The 17,789-nt window shown below is 39.7% G+C and overlaps 1 protein-coding gene across 4 annotated transcripts in view; it reads right to left on the minus strand.

Annotated features, from left to right (window-relative positions):
* csnk1a1 (casein kinase 1, alpha 1) overlaps nucleotides 1-9,196 on the minus strand; it is a 43,298-nt gene extending 34,102 nt beyond the window's left edge. For 3 of the 4 annotated variants that reach the window (XM_088344170.1, XM_088344167.1, XM_088344168.1), the window contains exons 1-4: nucleotides 8,518-9,196; nucleotides 8,220-8,326; nucleotides 4,168-4,294; nucleotides 647-745 (exon numbers count right to left, since the gene is read on the minus strand). In XM_088344170.1, coding sequence (XP_088200296.1) covers nucleotides 647-745; nucleotides 4,168-4,294; nucleotides 8,220-8,326; nucleotides 8,518-8,640 — 456 coding nt within the window. In that variant the 5' untranslated portion in view covers nucleotides 8,641-9,196. The remainder of the gene's footprint in view (nucleotides 1-646; nucleotides 746-4,167; nucleotides 4,295-8,219; nucleotides 8,327-8,517) is intronic. The other variant, XM_088344171.1, reaches the window with a different exon arrangement.
* Nucleotides 9,197-17,789: the final 8,593 nt, after the last annotated feature.

Below are 17,789 nucleotides of genomic sequence, written 5' to 3' on the forward strand. Positions count from 1 at the left end.
GAGAACAAAGATATGAATACAACAGATTCAAACTTCCCGTCAAACAGGTTTGAAAATGAATGCTGTAGAGTAGGGCAGCACAACTAACCGAAATCTAACATATATCGCAATGTAACATAGAGCAATAGTGTAACCACAAAACACTGTTTTTCCCCCCCAAGGATTTATAGTTCGAGTTTGAATTGAGTGGAGTGTTTTGCCAAATAGAATTGTTACATTTCAGGGTTTATCAGCGGCGGCCAATCAGAAGTAAGTTTACAGTAGTAGTAGTTGTACTACTGTATAATGGCAATAAAGACAACTTATTTAACTGAAATTCTGTGTTATGGTTTAATTTGTAGATGTATAGTTGTTATTTTGTTTCACTCTTATTATATGTTGCTGATATCTAACAAAGAAATGTTTCTACTTTGCGGGTTTTGACTAACGTGGGACCTAGAACGCAACACCCACGAAAAACAAAGGGATAATTATTAAAATCTTACCATACCCCTACTTTTTGGCCTCAAAGTCCCATAAACTTTACATAAATTTACTTTCAATCAGGGTACTTCTGCCGAAACAATTGTTAAGTTTAACCCAGTACTGGAAGCATGCAATGCAATTTTAAGAATTGATTTCAACAAAACAGTCTTGCAAGTCTTACCTTGTTACAATGTCGGCCGATGCCCATGAGAAAGTTATCTGGTTTGATATCTCTGTGGATGAAGTTCTTTGTGTGTACATATTCAATTCTGCTGATCATCTAAAACAAAAACCAGGACGGTCTGTCATTTAACTATTATAATCAATGACACATTTCAATGATAAGGTGTATATCGGAACTTAAAGTTGACTTGTTTAGACACTTTTACTCTGAGCTGTAGGTGAAAATATGAAATAAAAGTCAACATTTGTAAAGTCATAAAATTCGAAGACTGCGCTTAAACTAGGAGTCTCTGGGTAGCTCCGGATTCAACTCACAAAATAGCAAACAACTACTTATTTAAGTTTAAATAACTACACCAGTATCTGGAGCTCAAATTCTCAGGGTTCCTACACCTTTTCATGGCCAAACTCATGATTTTTTTAAGCACTTGAGGTAAATTTCTTGATTTTTCCAGTACCTTCAGATCAAGAAATCCAGCGCCAATTAAAAGAACGTTTTTGTTGGTCGACTTTGTTGACTGAAATGAAGTTGCGATCTTGCATACTTTGTGCCATTTTAAAGCTGTTCCCATCTATATTTTTTGTCAATGGGCTGCTATAAACTGACATGAATTTTGCTGTTCTGGTTCAACAATGCACGCCCAACTTGGCTACGTCACACTTGTTTACAAATAAAGAAAGGGCTCTATTATGTGATGCATAATAATTGAATTTAATACAGAAAACAAACAAAATAAATAATTACCCTAGGTATAAAAACAGGAAAATTAGCCAAATTTTGATTCATTTTAAGGATATCAATTGCTCCGGAGCAAAGTGCATTCAATCTTAGGTTTGATCTTTTGCAAAGAATATGAAATTAAAAATTACTAAATAATTTGGTGCATAAACCTATTATTGATATAATTAAAAACGAAACAAAAAATCTGAGCAACTGTTTGGGAGCCAAAAGAACCAGTTTTATAACTGGAGCTGTCCGCATGGGTACCACCAGTAGGGAGCTGTGACTCTTCACATGACAACGCCATAATGAAAACCTACCGGAGCATGCGTTTCGGTGTAATTTTCACATACTTTATTTTTCTTCATATATTGCGAAGTTTATAGTCAAACTGCAAAAAAACATAGCAATCACAACCATTTTAAGCATTTTCCTGACCTTAAAAACACAACATAAAATTCAAGCATTTCCAAGGATGTCTAGTACCTGTACAAACCCTGAATTGTGTTTTGTTGCTTTTTATTTCCATTCTTTTAATTAAAATATTTCACTGAATGTGTATCATAGAACAGAGTAGACCAGGGGTGGCCAACCCTGTCCACAAGAGCCGCATGTCCTGCATGTTTGGAGGTTTCTCTGCTCCAACACAGCTTGATTTTCAGCTTGTTAGCAAGCTTTGGGAGAGCTTGATAATGATCGGCATCACCTGTATTAGAGCAGAGAAACTCCAAAAATATGCAGGACATGAGGCTCTCGAGGACCGGGTTGCCCACCCCTGGACTAGACTGAAAGGTGATTAAAATTCTGCGAAGATACCAGTTTTTAAAGTTTTTTAGTCACTGAATGCTCAAATACAGTAATAAATTACTCATTTAAAATAGACGTAAAGACGGTGTGAATGTAGTTTTCTTTAAGATCGCATCCATTACCTCTAATTAGTATTATAACAGGGGGTAGTTTGGCCTACCTGAGTTCAATGTCTGACGAAGGTAGCAGGTTTCTGGTCAATAAATGGTAGCCGGAAATACAGCAAATAAAGTCAAACAGACACTCGAAGGTTTCCGTGGGGTTTTTATTTGAGTGCTACCCGCCTGGTATATAATGTCGCTTTTAAATTGCGTTTTGTAGCCGACATTGCAGAAACTGAACTGCTTCCACATTTGAATGAAAACACCGAACATTTAATCATGTACAGGTCCTTCTCAAAAAATTTGCATGTAGTGTTAATGTTCATTATTTTCCATAGTGTAATGATGAAAATTTCACATATTTAAGATTGATTGCACACCAACTGAACAGTTTTAGCAAAGTACTTTTTTCAGTTGACAGCAAATTTTGCATGTCCTTCTGAAATAAAGGTGCCAAAGTCTGGAAAAAGAATGGGGAGAACGAAGAGCCAAAATGCCGTTAGTCCAGTGTCAAGTAGCCACAGTCATTGATGGTCTGGGGAGCCATGTCAGCTGCTGGTGTTGACACATTGGAATTGGATTTTATCAATGGCAGGGTCAATGCAGCTTGCCATCAGGAGATTTTGGAGAACTTCATGCTTCCATCTGCTGAGAAGCTTTATGGAGATGAAGGTTTTATTTTTTAGCACGAACTGGCACCCACTCACAGTGCCAAACCCAATAACCATGGTGTTACAGTGCTCAATTGACCTGCAAATTCTCCTAACCTGAACCCAATAGAGAATCTGTGGGATAATGTAAGGAAGTTGAGAAACCAGACCCAACACTAGATGAGCTTAACTTCGCTATCGAAGCAACCTGGGCCTCCATAACATCTCAGGAATGCCGCAGGTTGATTGCCTCAAACAGGATTCCCAACCAAGTATTGAGTGCATAACTAAACAATTATTTGAAAGTGGACTTAAAAATAATAATAATTATTATTAAAAACAAATTTTCATTGGTCAGAAGAAATATGCTAATTAGTTAAGGTAGGGATTCTTACCATTTTTATCAAAATATTTAATATCAAAACAAGAGGCTTGAACTACTTCAGTTGTGTGTAAAGAATATAAAATAATTGAAAGTCTAAAGTTTACCAGAACATTACAGACAATGAACTTTATCAATAGACTACTTGACGAGGAGCTGTATCATAATGTTGATCCATCCATCTATTATCTGCACCGCTTAGCCTCAGTAGGGTCGGGGGGGTGCTGGAGCCCATCTCAGCCGTCTTTGGGCAGTGGGCAGGGGACACCCTGAACTGGTTGCCGGCCAGTCATCATTCACACCTAGGGACAATTTGGACCGGCCAATTGACCTGACGTGCATGTTTTCGGGATTTGTGAGGAAACCGGAGCGCCCAGAGGAAACCCACGCAAGCACGGGGCAACATGCAAACTCCACACAGAAGGTTTACTCTCATGACCTCAGAACTGTGCTGCACACGCACTAACCTCTACGCCGCCGTGCTGCCCTGTATCATAATGTATCATTTGAAAAATGAACGATTTAATTTCACGGTAAGTCCAAATTTAGATGTTAATAAATCTATTTACATTTGTTTAGGTCAGAATCACGATGCATCTAAAGATCTCAAACACCTCCCACGCCCCACTTAACGTACATTACTCAATTTCAGATGATATTTTCTATGGCGTCGGCTTTGAGCTTCAGCACAAAGACCAAATTAATACTGAAAACAAATGCGTCAATACTAAAATTCAAATAAATCAAATTTATCAAGAGAACTTTAAATGCATTTTATGGGTTATTACGGAATTTAAACTAAAAGAAGACAACCCAAAACTTGTGAGAAGTGCATGTCATGATGGAAAAATTAGCTACCTGGTCTGCAAGCATAAGGACAGTCTTCATGGTAAAGCGGCGAGAGCAGAAATTGAAGAGGTCCTCAAGACTTGGACCAAGCAGGTCCATGACTAGGACATTGTAGTCTTTCTCTTGGCCATACCACCTAAAAAGACAGTATTCATCAGGGTAAGATTTTTTTGTACTTGTATAGGGGTCAAAATCACTATGGATCTGACGTTGATTGTTCTCATACAAAACCCACAAAATGAACCAAAATGCAAACCAGTTGCTTGTTCATTACGTTTTAGTCATACAATCTTATGTGGTTTTATATGGGGGGAGCGCACCATAAAGGTTGCGACTGAATGCTGACGGTTCTTTGTTGTTCTAGTTACCATTTCAAACAAGGATAGAATCATGCATGAGATTAACAAACTATGTCACTCGCCCTCTCAAACAATGACAGCACTCTGGTCCCTGCAGCACATTTGAAATTGGATGGTTTATTTCGATTTGTGTGCCAATGTTTTTTTTGACGTACTTTTCATTATTTAACAGGTTACAGTTCTGCAAGGCTAAAACAGCATGGAAAGTTAGCCTGGATGCAAGTTGGATTTTCGTTTTGTTAGGGAAAGTCCAATCTTTTTAATATGTTCTAATGAATTTGCAGAATGTTATCATATAGAGACTGATTAGATTGCATCCATCTAAATGCATACATAATTCATTTTACAGAGTGGAGATCACAAAAAGGGTCCGATATATGAAATACGGTTTTGTTGGTACTTTTTGTGTACAGTATGCTTGTAGTTAAAAGTCCGCTAAATGTTATCATATACAACTTGATCAACGTATTTCTACCTACATGAGTTGAGAACGTAAAGCATTTTTCGTCTTGTGCTACATTTAAAGGTGGTCATAAAGTTGTAAATCAACAGATTCAATGTATTGCTATAATTTTACCTTTAATCCCTAAAAAAATACAGCTTTACAGTATATTGCATAATATTTTGAAATAAACTTCTTTCAAAAGTATGTTGTCATGGTGAATGCTTTCAGGACAACATGAGAAAGTAAAAAGCAAAATTTAAAATATAAATCACAGCAGATAGAAATATTGCTATGCAGCTATATCTGCTGCTCTCATTATAAATATATATATACACACCGGAGCCATATCCCCCTGTAGGGAGGTGGCTAGAGTCAAGTACACATTTGCATTTCAGACTCTTTCTGGGAGATTGATACAGAGGAGGGGATTCCCAGCCCCCTTGCTCAACCCAACTGATGTGTTGGGAGTCATTAGGTGACCAAACCCCCCAATTCCAACCCCTAATGCTGAGCGCCAAGCAGGGAGGCAATGAGTTCCAATGTTGTAAGTCTTAGGTATGACTCGGCCGAGGCTTGAACCAGCAACCTCCCAGTCTCGGGGCCTACCCCTCAGGCCACCAAGGTGCACTCATAATACCCTTTAATGTCCAAAAGCCATAAAGTATTGCAAAAAGTAACACAAGTGCCCACAAATTTTAACTGCAATTTATTTATTCCCATTAAACCATTTAGCCCTACCTAGCAATTTGGTGAAATGAAATGATCTCCATTTATATAGCGCTTTTCAAGTCAATGACTTCCCAAAGCGCTTTATAATGTGCTCCAGATTTCCCAATAGCGGCCTTGCAGCCATGTAAGGCGCTAACCTGCTTATTGGGGGTATTAGGGGTTCAGTGTCTTACCCAAGGACACTTCGACATGTAACACGGACGAGCCGGGATTCGAACTGGGATCCCTTGATCCCAAGACGAGCGCTCTACCTCCTGAGCTACTGCCGCCCGCGTGTTCCTGATTTTATTCTTATTTGGCGAGGGAAATAATTTTAACATTCGCAAAGTGTATTTAAATAATTACCTACAAATTAAAAATTAGTTCTGTCAGGATCAAGTGCAATAATGTCAGAGACAAATTTAATGTTCCCTTTAAGTAAAAACATAAAGGGTTCATAAACATCATCACATAATTTGTGAAAAAAAAATTAAAAAAAATCATTGATGTCAAAAGTGCGCCGAACAACATGCCGTCGAGAAAAAGACAAAGTTGGACGGCATTCAGCAAAGGAGGAGGAGCGCTTCGAGTGGTTTTATAAGCATAGACAAAATGGACAGGGAGTGTCTAAGATAAATGTTCATTTGCAAGCGTTCAGATAACCTTAGAAATTTAAAGGCTTAGCACATTTTTTCTTTATGTGGATATTTTTAAGCAATTTTAGTAGGTATACACGATAAGTCTTAACAAGATGGTAGGGATCGACCGATATATATATTTTCAGGTCACATACCGATCATTAGCATTAGTATTCAGAGGCCAATAACCGAACAGTTAAAGCGAATATTAATTAGCTTTAAACGCTTAAAAGTTGGCGCAAGAAATTTAATAAAAAAATAAAGAATATTTGTTATAAGTTTAAATAAGACAAATAGCTCTCTAAAATATTTTACAGTAAATAACTTATAAATTAAACAACTTGAATCACTAATCTTTCATTAAACCAAAAACAAACGGATAAATAAAAGTAGACTGAGCTGCAAGTCTTGTTAAAAAGGTACATAAAAACGTAAACAGCTAGCTCCGTGTTTTTTAACAATAAATAAAAACGGCAATATGAACAAACATGACTTAAAGTAACTTAAAACAAAGGTGCATCCCAATTTCAACAATACTTATGAAAAGTGTGGGCACTCCGGTTTTAGAGTCAGATTGACAAACAATTGGTATGATAAGAGCTCACCACTTCCACTATAGCATGCTTTTTATAGTCTCTCTGAATCACAAACATACATGCTTGATTGGCAAACTAATGTTATGATAAGAGCTAAAATGTCAGTCTTCACCTGAACAAACCCCCTAAAACAAGGCTTGTTACCGGAATTCGTTTTTTAAATAAAGTAACTTTTAACGGTAACTACTTTTTTCAGCATCATAAAAACACTGTAGAAATATGACAAGTGTTCCACAAATCAAATTCAAACTTTAAGGAAAATTGTAGATTCAAAAGATGTTAAATATCCAAATCTACAAAAATGGATTGAGGGACGAATAATGAACAATCAAATCTCAAAGTAAGAGCTCTGATCATGCCCCTCAGCAGAGGGTAAATACAGCCGTATCCTTCTCGGATGTAGTATTTTGTGACATATTTTTAAAAAGGTCTCTGCTCGCACCTAGTTTTGAAGCCATTACATACTACAAAATTCAGTCAAAAAGAACCTCAACCGTAAAACAACTGCGAGGGAAACAAATTTTACAAAGGATAGTTATTGGTATAGGACAGAGGCTCTGGCATTATTTCATACATTTTAAGAAATTAAGCATCAAAGTGGAATAAAATTCACTGAAGAATTAGCTTTTGTCTGGATATCAGGTTCGACAGATTTGATCATTGTGCCTCACAATAAACGGTGGCTGCTCTCACTGAAAAAAAAATCGAGATTTCATGGCTCTGGGTCAAAATGTACACGACCCCTGCTTTAAAGATTGTGCCTAACAATTTTAAATGTCACGCATGTTCATCTTGAGTAAAATTTTGGCCATTACTATCACTCTATCTTTTTTTTCTCTCAAAAAATGTGAAATGATTGCTATACAAAAAGTAGCCCAAACGTTAATTGCATAAAACACGAAAAGGTTTATTCAACGTGTAGTCTCTGCTGTTTTCCGCCGCCATTTTCTAACCGAGGAGGGAGACATGTTGAGAGCGAGCACAACAAAAGAGGAGCGGCCATTTGCGCACATAGCAGCCTTTCCTGAGTTAACAGCTGTTATTCACCACGTAACAACGGCATCAACGAAAACACTTGAATGACACAAGTGTTACAGCTATGAGAAACAACCGGATCGTAATTCCAGAGCAAAATGATTATTATTTTCAAGGGACCGTTGTAAAATGATCTTTGACAGAACACTAAAGCTACTGTCAACCGGACAGGCCTTGAACTATAACATTTTAAGACACATAGCACCTCGACTGTAGATTTCCAAGAACGACAGCTATTAAATAAAGCGTTTAATCACAAAGACGAGCAAAAATTCCTTACCGTATGTGTGGAATCCCGACACCACCTTGTAGGATCTTGTACAGCTTACTTTCGTATAACAACTGTGGATGCCTGGCTTTTTGTGACTCCAATTTTACTGCTACCTCCTAAAATGTCACACAAAATAGGCGACAGGTATATTATTACTCTTATAATGACAAAAAATACACTCGATCAGATCGATTTCGACACTCCTAAAATAAATCACGAGTTAGAACCAAATGTCGACAATTAATTGACGTTACATACTTTCAATGCTACGTAGACATTGTTCACACAAAATAATCATGATTATTACCTCTCCATTTGTGACGTTGATGGCCAAGTAGATGTCGCCGAAAGACCCCGATCCGATTTTACGAACCAGCTTGTATTTTCCGCCGACAATGAATTCGGCTTTAGAGCCACTGCTACTCGCCATGTCAAGCGAATGACGATCGGCGTTCGATTAACTTGAGCAAACTCGGTTCTAGGTTATATTCGTTCGGTAAAACATAAATGTAATCCTGACCAGCCGTTGGTGTTCAATGTGGTAGCTTAAATATGACACTGAGTAATGCACAAATAGTGGGAAACATATGCTATCATTCGCAAAAGATCTCCGTTAAAATACGAAATCCTTTTTGGAAACACTGTATGACGTGGTAGCCACAACGTAAAATTCGATGTTAACTCAGAACGATTGTACGGCCTTGTACGACAAGAAGCCAGCTACCTCGAAAAATCGTCTTGCGAAGCCTAGCGGGGGCTAAATATTAGCGATGTCGCGAGGACCTTCGCTGAAAGAAACGACCTCTACACTGAGGTTTAAAATCATACAGTCGTGATTCAAACGACGTTTTCTCTACCCGAACATTCCAGTCCTTAAAATCAACCGGAGTAACTCAAGGGTCGCAACCGTTCGTCCACAGTGCAACCCACTCAGTCCGCCATCTTGTCTTCTCTACCCTTTCCCTCTAGGTAGGTTACTGTTGAAGACGATTAGCTTCGGTTTGATAGCCGGTGACGCATTCAAGTGCAATGGGGAAAAACACCGTTCTCTACCTCTATGTGATTCATTGGGATTAGCTGTTTTTTTTTTAATTGCAGAAACAAATTAAATTGTTATATCGAGATTAAAATGTATTCTATTTGCTGACGACAATATATCATCAGGATTTGATACATATCTACTAAAAGTGCATGGAGAAATGCCCGTAGTCCTCAACAAAGTAAAATATTGGTTTGACAAAAGCAAAGTTTATGGTAAATTCCAAAATACATTGATATACAAATAAAGATTGGTAATGTTCAAATAGAAAATGTAAAAAAAAAATCAATCAAATCAGATGTATTTGTAAAGCACTTTTCAGGGAATAAATTGATATTCAAAGTGCTGCATAAAATCATTCATGATACAATGAGACAATAAAATCCCGTCCTTTTCCTCCACCCAACAACCTGAAATAACTCATACACAGATACACACAATGGTTAAATTAGAATGAAAAAAAAAATGAAAAAAAAATAAAATATGATTATGGCAGGGCAGGGCAGCACGGCGGCGCAGTGGTTAGCGCATGTGCGGCACAGTTCATGTCTTGGGAATCTCCTGCGCGGGTTCAAATCCAGCTCCAGACTTCCTGTGCAGAGTTTGTATGTTCTCCCCGTGCTTGAGTGGGTTTCCTCCGGGCACTCCGGTTTCCTCCCACATTCCAAAAACATGCATTTCCGGTGAATTGGCCGGTCCAAATTGTCCCTAGGTGCGAATGAGTGAGTTGTCTGTCCCCGTGTGCCCTGCGATTGGCTGGCAACCAGTTCAGGGTGTCCCCTGCCCACTGCCCGATGATTGCTGGGATGGGCTCCAGCACCCCCGCGACCCTACTGAGGATAAGCGGTGCAGCTAATGAGATGAGATGAGATGATTATGGCAAGGCACAAACTAAACATGTTAGGAAAAAGATCTGAGGAGGGCTTATCCACACTGATACGGATGGCAGCAGATGGCCTCAGGATTTTCAGCCATTGAACCACACTTTACTAGTGTGACTAGTAAGAAAACACAAATAATAAAAAATCAAACAACTGCAGAACAATAACATATTAATGTGAAATAAATAAAGTTTGTTCCAGTAAAAGGTTAAACGGATAAAACTAAATGAAAAAGATAAATTAATCGTAGCTGCAAGCTGGCAATGTTCTTTTTTTGGAAGACCGGAGAGCAGGGCATTACAATATTCTTAATGAGAGGATATAAAAACATGCATTAGCACCTGTTTTTGCCTGAGAGAGAAAAGGGACATTGCAATACAACTGTAACAAATTCACCTATGAAATATTTACTGTGCTTATACAACATATATACAACCCATCAATAGTTTCTTTGAGTATTATAAGTTATACCAGTCACTAACGGTATAATAATACGTTTGTAATGTAAATTCTTATGTTTTTAATTTTCCTTTCTGGGGTAAAGTTTTCTTTTCTTGTTTTGATTTTTAAGATGTCTTCCTTGCAAGGAAAAAAATTGAAACATGAGTATAAATTGTTAAAGAATTTAAGTTAAAAAAACAACAACTGATTGCAATGGCCTTGACAGTTGTGACTGTTATCATTTTCGACTGGCCAATTTCCTGAACTCATTAAAGGTGCCAAGATCATTCCTTTATTAAAAAATGAAGACGGTTACCAGTTCTCAAAGTATCTGCCGATCTCATACTTCAACTTTCAAAAATTCTGGAGATGTTATTTGCTATACGTTTGAAAAGCTTCATTAACAAACATAAGTTACCAATAGACAGTCAGTATCACTTCAGAGAAAAGCAATGTACGGCTTGGGCATTGATTGATGTTATATATAACGCAAAAAGTAGACAACAAGCTATATTCTGTAGGTATATTCATAGATTTAAGAAACCCTTTTGACACAATAGATCACAATCTACTACTTTAAAATTTACCATTGAAATAAAAAAAAAAATCTATTTGCTGACAACACTCCAATATTAAGCTTGGGTAGAAATCTACAGAAATTGCGGGCAGAAATGACCATAGATGACCATGTTAGTCATTGGTCCATCTAAATGCCGTAAATTATTCTCAAAAACTGCTGTGAACATTGACAAATGTCACATCACACAGAGTGACTCAGTTAAAAATTTAGGTGTCATATTTGACCCTGATCTAACCTTTGAGATGCATGTAAAGAAAATTACTAGAACCGCTTTCTTCCATCTTCGTAACATTGCCAAAATCCGTTCAATACTGTCTCAGTCTGATGCGGAAACTATAATTCATGCATTTGTTACCTCCCGTCTCGATTACTGTAATGCACTACTCTCCGGTCTCCCGAAGTCCAGAATCAAGTCTCTTCAGCTAGTACAAAATGCCGCAGCGAGGCGTTTAACTAGGACAAAAAAGTACGATCACATAACACCGATTTTGGCTAACTTGCACTGGCTCCCAGTTAGCCAAAGATGTGACTTCAAGGTTCTCTTAGTATTGTACAAAATCATACATGGACTTGCTCCCTCTTATCTTTCAGATCTGATCTGCCCCTATGTCCCGGTCCGAAGCCTACGATCTGAGAGTGCCGGTCTTCTGGTGATCCCGAGAGCAAAGAAGTGTTCTGCTGGTTCGAGAGCGTTCTCCATCCGGGCACCGGTGCTGTGGAATGCTCTTTCCCCTGAGATCCGATCTGCAACCTCAGTGGAAATGTTTAAATCTAAACTTAAAACTCACTTCTACTCCATTGCATATGAATAATAACCTACTCTTCTTGTCGGCTAAAAAATAGTCTGTGTAACATAGTGTACTAATCTGTGAAGCCCTTAGAGACTTATTGTGATTAAGGGCTATACAAATAAAAATGACTTGACTTGACTTGACTAGACTAGAACTTAACCAAGTAAAAGCATGGTTTGATGAAAACAAACTATTATCAAGTGTAGCAAAAACAAACATTATGGCATAATGGGAATACCCAAAATACATTGATAGACAAATAAAGATGGATTATGTTGAAAAATGAAAAGTTAAAGAGTATTCGCAGAGTGATTGTTATCCATAATATTATCTGGAGACCCCATTCAAAAACATACAATCCAAATCATCAAAGATGCACTACATGGGTAGATGCAGGCATATACTTGACCCAAAACTTTCATATAATGTATAGTTCATTAATTTTAACTTTTTTAAAGATATTGTAAAGAGATTTGGGTAAATATATGTAAGATCAATATAGAATCGCTTATTCGATTAAAAAAGATACAAGCTACAAGGATCGTGTATAAGGCTGGGTATAACATACAGACAAACTGTTAATGAAATCCAACATGTTAAGATTAGAATATATAGTAAAACCAAAATACCCTATTATTAGTATACGAGGCCAATAAGCACCAACTCCCAACAAATATTCAACAGTTGTTTCTCTACAGAGCAGACACACATCATCTCTGTGGAAGCTGTAACTTCAAGGTCTAACAATCTTGTATAACATTTAAAAGCCATCATGCCACCCGGAATGGTATTCATTTAGGGAACGATTCAGATGATTCAAGTCAAGTCAAGTCACATTAATTTGTGTAGACCTTAATCACAAGATGTCTTAAAGTACTGCACAGGATTATAATTACACCATCGCCTGATCTTAAACCACCACGCAGGCAAGGAAAAACGAAAAAAAAAGGTAGGTAGGTAGATAGATAGATAGATAGGTAGGTAGATTAGATATATATAGAGATATATAGATAGATAGATAACAAGCGAAATTACAAAGTGCCACGGTGCAAGATAAAATACCAAAATTTAATGTAACAAGCTAACAGTAGTAATATGAAAATGAGTAATGTTAAAAAAATAAAATAAAGAACCGAATCATCCCTTGCTTGAAAAGTATCACAAATTCCAATGGCGTCACCTACTGGCAACTCTTGTTTACGCTTACTCCATCGACAGAAACCAGCCAAATAGATAGACATGGCGATTACATACCCGTCCACCTAAGCAAATTTCTTCCCTTAAGAATAATAAACCTTACAAAATGATAACGTGTATAAAACTCTATTTCCCCTATAAAAGGACAGGAAGAAAAATGGTATCAAAATTTTTGAAAAAGTCAAACAATGCAACAATATGCACAATGCAGCGTCAGAAATACTCCACTGGACTTGAAATGGTTCAGTCCATTTGATTCCTAGCACCGCTTTCGATATTTAGTTTTGTAGTGTTATTGTTTTTCAATTTTTTGTTGTATTTTTGTAGATTTTCCTGCAGTCACATTTTTGTAGTATTTCTGTATTTTTTGCAGTATATCTGTCATAATACCTCTGAAGAAGTATTTTTATAGAATTTCTGTCGTAAAATTCATGTAGCAGGAATTTTGTATTATAGGATTACTGTAGTAATTTTTTATCGTATTTCTGTCGAAGTATTTTATGAAGTGTTTCCATACTAGGATCTTTGTATTATCACTTTAGTATTTTTTAATATTACTGCAGACAGATCTGCATTAGTAGCGTAACTCACCAAGCGTGTGGACGAGAGAGTACTTGTTTGGTTTGGACACATGGAAAGGATGGATGAGGATCTGCAGAGCAGAAGTAAACAGAAGGAGACCAAGAGGACAGCTGTGATTGACGTGGATGGATGGTGTTATGAGTGCACTGCATGAAAGAGGTCTAAATGTAGTGGAAGCTAGAGCTCTTGTTGGTGATAGGAATGAGTGGAGAGGTGTTGTGAAAGGATAGTGGGATGTTTGGACCTGTTCTAATGGATGGGCAGGGCACCTGTATGATACGCCAGGGATAAACCAGTGAAAGCTGCTGTGCCCTGCTGTTGAACAGAAGAGTGTTGTGTCACCCTGACCCGAGCGACATGGCCGCTTTCTTCTGTCCCGTTTCATCCGGAGGAAGGAAAGCATGACCAACTTGGGTGCCGAGGTGCTAAACTTGTTTGGGTGTTGGGCAATTGGGTTGGCCATGATCATTTTTGTGTGTGTTTTTTGCTACTTTTTTTTTTCTTTGTGTTCGTGTATGTGTTCTTCTTGCTGTCGGTCACCCCTCTCGAGGGATATGAGCAGGGTCGATATATAAATAGATTTTTGTACTATTTCTGTCGTTTTATTTATTGAGCAATAATTTTGTATTATAGAATTTCTGTAGAAGTATTTTTGAATTGTTTCCATACTAGTATCTTTGTAGCGACATAGATGACGTAGGAAAAAGCAAATTGTCTTAACGCTTTATAATAGTATTTTTAGTTTAGGTACCAGATAGAAATGTTAGAGAAATGAGAAAACGTGATACAAAACTGCATTTCAGTGATCTCTACCCTTTTCTGTACCATGGACCAGTTCAATGTCAGAAAATATTCTCGTAGCCGGCCCGATACTAACATCAATGACGTGGTATCGTGAATGAAAATAGTGTGTGGATCACATAGCTAATGCCTTTTCATCTGTTATCAATATTCCTAGTTATCTGGTGGATAGGGTCTAGCGCTCTCCCTGTCATGGTCTGGGTTAGATTCCCGTTGCATCCAATTTTTACAATTGTGTTAAGCGATATATGTATTTATGCCAAATTCAGCCAAAAATACAATCAAATCTTTGGCATTAGTCCATTAATGTCAGGAGGACCAGAACAGAGCAGGAGACCCCAGAGCGTTCGTTACAAGTCTTTTATTTGGGGAAGCGTACAGGGTTAGCGGGAGACGCGATGACCGTCGAACGTCAGCAGCAACGCCGTGAAGACAACTTCGGAACACGTAGCCAATCGTAGCGTGGGACGGAAGCAGGTCGAGTTTACCGGGACTGGAGAGAAGATCGTAGCGTGGGACGGAAGCAGGTCGAGTTTACCGGGACTGGAGAGAAGATCATAGCGTTGGACGGAAGCAGGTCGGATCGGAGGCAGGCAGGCAGAATCAGGTAAACAAGAAGGCACAGGTAATCGGGAGAGTCATATACGGAGTACAGAAGTAATCCTCAGACGAAGGGGTCTCGGCGTAGCGTGCTTACAAAGGGAACATAAACCAATCAGGAAGCGCATTCCAGCGCGTCAGATGATTACCCCAGGTGGCTCCATTTAGGTAATCATGACAGAACCCCCCCCTCAAGGGACGGCTCCAGAAGTCCCCCAGGAAAAAAAAAATTAAATCCAAGACACGTCACAGGGAAACACGGGTAATCGGGGAACTATGTAACAGCACAGTACCTCTCAGAATCCCTCCAAATGGAGGGAAGCCCCCTCATCAGCGTCCGAAGGGGCGGCAGAGGGTGGGTCCGGAGGGCAAACAGGAAGAATCAGGACCGGCGATTCAGACAGGACAGGCAGAATCAGGACCGGAGATACAGACAGAACAGGCAGAATCAGGACCGGCAAAAACAGGAGAGTCGACTCAGAACAGGCAAAAACAGGACAGGCAGAATCAGAACCGGCAAACAGGACAGAATCAGAACAGGCAGAATCAGGGCCGGCAGCGGAGTCGGACTGGCAGGCAGCGGAGCCGGACAGGCAGGCCGGAGAGTCGAAGTCGGACTGGCAGGCAGGAGAGTCGGACTGGCAGGCAGGGGAGTCGAACAGGCAGGCATGGGAGTCATTGCGCAGTCATAAGGCCGATGGTGCCCGGTCAGTGTTGGGCACCGATGAAGTGGCTTGATGGGTCATTACTTTGGAGAGATAGGACCAGTCCCGACCCAACAGATCCCACTCGAACCGTAACTGACTCGCTTGCTTAGCCAATTTCGCCACGTCGGAAATGACTTGCCGAACTGCACATTCTAAAGGGGGATTGGGCTGCTGGTTCTGGCTTTCATAGTCGTCAGGGGGCAGATGTACGAACGCGGGGTCCATTCTGGTCTGAGGATTCTGTCAGGAGGACCAGAACAGAGCAGGAGACCCCAGAGCGTTCGTTACAAGTCTTTTATTTGGGGAAGCGTACAGGGTTAGCGGGAGACGCGATGACCGTCGAACGTCAGCAGCAACGCCGTGAAGACAACTTCGGAACACGTAGCCAATCGTAGCGTGGGACGGAAGCAGGTCGAGTTTACCGGGACTGGAGAGAAGATCGTAGCGTGGGACGGAAGCAGGTCGAGTTTACCGGGACTGGAGAGAAGATCGTAGCGTGGGACGAAGCAGGTCGGATCGGAGGCAGGCAGAATCAGGTAAACAAGAAGGCACAGGTAATCGGGAGAGTCATACGGGGTACAGAAGTAATCCTCAGACGAAGGGGTCTCGGCGTAGCGTGCTTACAAAGGGAACATAAACCAATCAGGAAGCGCATTCCAGCGCGCCAGATGATTACCCCAGGTGGCTCCATTTAGGTAATCATGACAATTAAGGCTTTATTTAGGCACGACACACACAAATAAAAAAACAACATCAACCAACTAGAATGGTTGTTCGCGAAGAACAACATCTGCGTTGAGAGGTGAAATCAAATTTGGCTGGCATTTCCTTTTTTGGCAGGTTAGTGCAGTGGTTGGCACATCGGCCTAAAACACAAAAGGTCCCCGAGTCAAGATTGGGTGCAAACATATGTTAGCCTGGAGAGGGCCTGGCGCCACCAGGCTGTACTTTCCCAAGGTACACAACACAGGAAAATGGTGCCCTTAGAACCCCAGTAGTTTAGAATTTCTATTTAGAATTTACTTTTATTGTCATTCTTTGTAACCATGCACACAGAACGAAATGTCGATACACCTGACCCGTACAGTTAAACTGTAGCGAGCCGATGCAGCCGCGGCCAAACAGGGCGCCGCCATTTAGACCTCATTAGGTGACCAAACCCCCCAATTCCAACCCTTAATGCCGAGCGCCAACCAGGGAGGCAATGAGTACCAATGTTGTAAGTCTTAGGTATAACTCGGCCGAGGCTTGAACCAGCGACCTCCCAGTCACGGAGCTGGCGCCCTACCATCTAGTCTACCGAGCTGGTTAGAGATCCAACCCTTCACCTCAAGAGTGAACTACCCAATTGTTTGAAAATATTGTGATCCTGACCAAACTTGTTATGGCCTGGAAGAGTGGAGTCTCTTTCTGAAAAAAATAAAAATAAATAAATAAAGTGTTGAACCTACCTGACTGCCTGTGAAAGATGGGGTTGATATTCATATCATTCTGACCTCAGAGAGTGGACTGGCTTTGTGGCAAAAAGGGTGAAAGAGGGTGTTGATATCAAATGCTGTTCTCGCTTGGAAGAGTGGAATCTCTTTCTGGAAAAAAAACCTCCCAGGTCAGCAAAACCAAAGTGCTGAATCACCTTTTTGAGGGCGTTTTTCACATCTTGGGTACCCACCTGACTGCCTGTAAAAATTGGTGTTTATATTTAATGAAATTCTCCTGGGAGAACGAAAAGTCTTTCTGGGGAAAATGCTGGGTCAACAAATCAGAAACAGCTGTTATCTGCATTTTTCACATCTAGGTTTCCCTACACAACTGCCTGTGAAAGATGGTGGTTATATTGAAACTCCTTCCCCCTTTTCATGGGTGGACAGACGCATAAACAGATTTATATACTAACTTATTGTAGATCCAAGACGAAAAAATCACCACCCTAGCTTTGCTCACAGGTGATAATTACCAAACG

This window comes from Urocampus carinirostris, chromosome 9 (assembly GCF_059441175.1).
Source record: "Urocampus carinirostris isolate Australia breed hairy pipefish chromosome 9, RoL_Ucar_1.0, whole genome shotgun sequence".
Lineage (NCBI taxonomy): Eukaryota > Metazoa > Chordata > Actinopteri > Syngnathiformes > Syngnathidae > Urocampus > Urocampus carinirostris.